The sequence below is a fragment of the Ictalurus furcatus genome, chromosome 9 (assembly GCF_023375685.1).
Source record: "Ictalurus furcatus strain D&B chromosome 9, Billie_1.0, whole genome shotgun sequence".
NCBI lineage: Eukaryota > Metazoa > Chordata > Actinopteri > Siluriformes > Ictaluridae > Ictalurus > Ictalurus furcatus.
This window is the reverse complement of record NC_071263.1, coordinates 27,991,971-27,996,970: the sequence shown is the minus strand read 5'-3', so window position 1 is coordinate 27,996,970 and position 5,000 is coordinate 27,991,971. Positions and strand designations below refer to the sequence as shown.

General features: G+C 41.8%; 1 protein-coding gene across 2 annotated transcripts in view; it reads left to right on the top strand.

Moving 5' to 3' along the window:
- Positions 1 to 5,000, top strand: part of p4ha1b (prolyl 4-hydroxylase, alpha polypeptide I b) — a 20,772-nt gene that overhangs the window by 7,353 nt on the left and 8,419 nt on the right. Inside the window, exons 4-9 of one of the 2 annotated variants that reach the window (XM_053632510.1) lie at positions 1 to 54; positions 216 to 353; positions 1,577 to 1,816; positions 1,939 to 2,144; positions 2,689 to 2,865; positions 4,777 to 4,847. The exon at positions 1 to 54 is cut by the window's left edge and continues 98 nt beyond it. In XM_053632510.1, the coding sequence (XP_053488485.1) occupies positions 1 to 54; positions 216 to 353; positions 1,577 to 1,816; positions 1,939 to 2,144; positions 2,689 to 2,865; positions 4,777 to 4,847 (886 nt within the window). The remainder of the gene's footprint in view (positions 55 to 215; positions 354 to 1,576; positions 1,817 to 1,938; positions 2,145 to 2,688; positions 2,866 to 4,776; positions 4,848 to 5,000) is intronic. The other variant, XM_053632511.1, reaches the window with a different exon arrangement.

Genomic DNA, 5,000 nt, shown 5'->3' with positions numbered 1-5,000 from the left:
TGAACGTGGAGTGGGCCGATGTGGAGAATCTCGTGCTCAGAGACACCACTGACGGTCCGTCTGCGGAGTAACAGACATTTATTTCACAAAGACAGAAACAGCATAGCATATAGAACTAGCTACTGCTTCTTCTTCTTCTACTAATGTGTGTTTTTAATGTGTGTTTAATCTCTCTCTCTCTCTCTGTGTGTGTGTGTGTGTGTGTGTGTGTGTAGGGTTTATCTCTAATCTGACGGTGCAGAGGCAGTACTTCCCTACCGATGAGGATCAGAAAGGAGCAGCGAAAGCTTTAATCCGACTGCAAGACACATACCAGCTCTCAGCCCACACCCTCTCTGCTGGAGATCTGCCTGGTATGTGTGTGTGTGTGTGTGTGTGTGTGTAAAACAATAAGTCTAAGAAAAAAACCAAAAAAACGATAGTAACATAAGTCTAAAACTCCGAAATGAAATCTCTGAAATCGGCTCGCAAAAAAGAAAGAAAGACAAAAGAAAACTTCTCTAATAGTAGATCAGGTTTAATAGATATAGGCGCGAAATGGGTGTAGAAAGTTAAGAAAGTCAGAGGGAATGAGTGTAACGAAATGATTTGAGTCTCGTCTGAAAAAATTACACGTTAGAATAGGTTTAGAAAAATGCACGAAAAACAAAAAAAAAGAAAAAAAATTCCAATCTAAGATTGTGTTTAATAATATACAGAAAAGATGGTCTAAATCATCTAAAACAATTGAATAAATTGTACATTTTTTCTATAGTGAACTAGACATCTTCCTAGGACGGTACCGCTTGAAGTACCATGGAAATGGTTTTGGACCTCAATTCCACACGGACGTTCTCGTTGTTGTTGTTGGGACTACGGTTGCGGCGATGTCCTTGGGACTGCAGTCACCACATATAATTTTACACTCAGGTCTCCTTTAGTGAACAGTGGACTAGTTCAACAAACAGACTTCATATAAAACCATAATGACCTTCCTTTTACGTTCACACTATCCGTCGTTCCCCAGATGATTACGGGTTCGCTTCTGAGTCCGGTTCCTCTCAAGGTTTCTTCCTCATATCATCTTAGGGAGTTTTCCCTCACCACCGTCACCACCGTCTCGCTCAATAGGGATAAATCCACACTCTTAAAATCTCCATCCTGTGTTTATATGTTTCTGTGAAGCTCCTTTGAGACGACGTCCGTTGTTAAACGCGCTCTACGAATAAAATTGAATTGAATTGAATCTTTAATTCTTTCTCCATAATAACGACTAACGCTTACTGGATGAAACGTGTGAACAAAAGAATTTTAATGGACATCGCACGGTCACACGGTGTGACTGATTTTCATATTCGCAACCAGATTAGTCAGCTAGATTTCAGTAGTAATAATAATAATAATAATAATAACCGTCATCATCATTTTATTTTGACTTAAATGCAATAAACGTCGGTGTTGTCGGAAAACCCTGACGATTTGACGCTAGCGAATATACACCGAGTGTTAGTAAAACATTCAACATCGTTTATAATTACGGAGGAATAGTTCTGCCAATTGAGGTAGTAATTAGTGATCGGTCATGTGTCTCGACAAGGTGTGGTGCATAAGAGTCGTATGACGGTGGAGGACTGTTTCGAGCTGGGGAAGGTGGTGTACTCGGAGTCGGATTACTACCACACTGAACTGTGGATGACTCAGGCTCTCAAACAGCTGGACGACGGAGAGGACTCGCCCGTGGACAAAGTGACCGTCTTGGACTACCTCAGCTACGCCATCTACCAGCAGGGCGACTTAGAGAGAGCGCTGGAGCTCACCAAGAGGATGCTCAAACTGGGTAAAAACACCAAGTGCAACTTCCTGAACTTGTACAAAACTAGATTATCTAAGATGATCTCTCTTTAGTCTGTAGACTAAAGTCGAAACCGTATTGTTTCTTTGCATGCATGTGGTTGCCAGATCCCACTCACCAGCGCGCCAACGGAAACCTGAAGTATTTCGAAGTCCAGCTGGAGAAGCAGAGGAGAGCAGAAACATCTGCAGAAGGTGACAAGCGAGAGAAGAGACACGTGGATAAACGGGACGCGCAGATGAAGCGCTCCGAAGACCCGCTGTCTGAGAGGAAGAGATACGAGCAGCTGTGTAGAGGAGAGGGACTGAAAATGGTGAGAACTCAACACCTCTACGTAATCGTATTGTTTTTTTTTTTTATCACACTGTTCGCCCCGTCTCTCACTTTCTTCTCTGTTTGCGTTCCGGAGGAATTACGGGTCATGCTGTTATAGGAGAACTACAGCGTACAGTGTAGTGCCGAAAGCGTTTGATTCCTGACTTGTTACAAAGTGCTGACACTGGAGACTCCTTCCATAAATGTTACGGAAGCTTCACCACTTTCATTTGTAAAATAACAGGATAGTTGTACAAATCCCTTTATCATTAGGCTTTAGATCATGTGGAACATCTACCATGCAAGTCCCTGTGAATGAGCTGTTGCTATAGAAACGAGAACGTATTAGAAGGAGCACGTTAATATAAACCTGCGATTTGAATAAAAGCCGATCGTCGAGGTAATAATAATAATAATAATAATAATAATAATAAGTAAACGTACAGTATATACAATCTTTCGATAACGGTTGTCCCGCTGGTCGGACAGTTTATTTCCGTTTATAATGAAATAATCTTTTCCCTCTCTCCGTTTTGTCGTAGACTCCTCGTAGGCGGAGCCGTCTGTTCTGCCGCTACTTTGACAACAAGCGCAATCCTCGTCTGCTATTGGCTCCCGTCAAGCAGGAGGACGAATGGGACCGCCCGCACATCGTCCGCTATCACGACATCATCTCCGAGTACGAGATCGGAAAGGTCAAAGAGCTCGCCAAGCCCAGGGTGAGTCCGGCTCTCTGAAGTCGGTCTGTGATTGGTCGCCGGTTGTCATGTGACGTTTTGGTTTAGCTGCAGTTTCAACACTGATGTAGGAATATGTGTAAATATGTGCTTCTCATTATATACGGGTTTACGGAATAACGTTTTAGTAACAGGGTTTGTTTGCTTCGTTTTGGCTCCGCCTTCTCAGCCGTGCGAAGCTGGCCACTCGGCTCCGCCCCTCGAAATTTTACTTCGGCAGCAGGACTAATGATTTGTAATGGGAAACGTGGCATGAAAGTGTTTATGTACGTACAGAACTATGTAAAGTTAGTATTTGTAGCGGTAATAAGCAGATTGTTCTAGAAAAACACACACAGATACATATTTTTATTTCATATTACTTTTATTCTCATACATACTTCCTTGCAAACATTTTGCATATTAAGCAGTCAAGTGTGCCATTTTTCTTAGTTAAATTTCCCATATTTCCTCTTAAGTCAGTTGCTGGATAACAATGATAACATGATGAAAGATATAGTTGAGGTCATAAGTTTTTCGTTTTTTATTTAGTTCTGCCCTGAATAAGCGATTTCACATAACAGATATTTACGTATAGTCCACAAGACACAATAATAACTGAATTTACACAAATGAACCCGTGCAAAAGTTAACACACGCTCGATTCCTAATACCGTGTGCGTGTGTCTTTACCTGGATGATCAATGATACTTTAAGAGCCAGGGGGGTGTAAACTTTTGAACAGGATGATCGGTGTAAATTACTAGTATTTTTTTCATTTAGTCCTGCCCTTCGGAAGCTACATAAGAAATTTACATGTTTCCCCATAAGCCAAAATAATAACAATTTACATCGAGCATCCTGTTCAAAAGTTTACACCCCCCCCCTTGAGCGTCAGTGAATGTTTGCACCTTTTGTAATAGTCGAGTTCTTCTTCACTTGTCCTCAGATCTCACAATCATGAACTCGTGAACAACTCTAACAAAACATAAACACGGTCATTATTGATCCACGTAACGAACGCGCAGCATTAAGAATCGAGCGTACGTGAACGTTTTAAACTGGTTCATTTGTGTGAATTCAGTTATCATTGTGTCTCGTGGACGAGATGTAAACATCTGTGATGTGAAATCGCTTATTCAGGGCGGGACTAAATACAAAACAATGCAATTTCCTTCTCGATCCTTCTCATTATTTTGTAATTACTACCATTTTGCAGATCCTGCAAGGCGTACGCAAACTTATGACCTCAACTGAATATTTGTGCAGAAGTCACGTGAGCGTTCTTTTCCCAGAGCCTAAAATGAGTATAGTGTCACTCTTATACAGTACAATCTACATGACATTTTCTGACTTGCTTATACAGTGTAATATTTTGAACCCCCCCCCCCAAAAAAATACGGTTTCTCAAGGGATTTCTCAAAGTCGAAGGGTTTTCACTTCCTAAAATGGTTCGGCTTGGAACTAGACGTGTGCATGGGACTGTTTAAAAAAAAAAAAAAATTTTCTTGTACCTTTCCTACATTCATTTTATAATGAACGTGGTGGGTCTGATGATGAACGAACGAATGTAGTTAATGAACACGCCCCCCTTTTTAAATTATTTTTTTTTGCTTGGGCCTGCTTGACATGAAAGTAAAACCCACCTGATGTGTTTATTGGGTCCCACAGGATCCCAGTCCTGATGCAGACCTCTACTTTGGAACCCTCTCTTGAAGAGAAAGCCACTGTTTCACATAGAACCTAGAACGTTCTGCCAGATGGACAAACTGAGATCCATTCAGAGTTCTAGACGGAACCTTTTTTTGGTTCACGTTAGTATTAACAGTGACTAACAACAAAAAACAAACCCTCGCTCGGGTCAATTAAAAACGAATATGGAGCTCAGCATTAACTCCTTTTTTGGCTCCGTAGCTCCGGAGGGCCACCATCTCGAACCCCATCACGGGCGTACTCGAGACCGCCCCCTACAGGATCAGCAAGAGGTAAATTTCGGTTTCGGAGGGACGCAGAAATCACTCGCAGAACTCCACAGCAGAATCACGTGTCACAAAAATGGGTGGATTTTATCTAGAAAACACCGTACCAGACCTCAAACGGCCGCACAACGTGTTTTGGGGACTTCATAGAACGGTGTA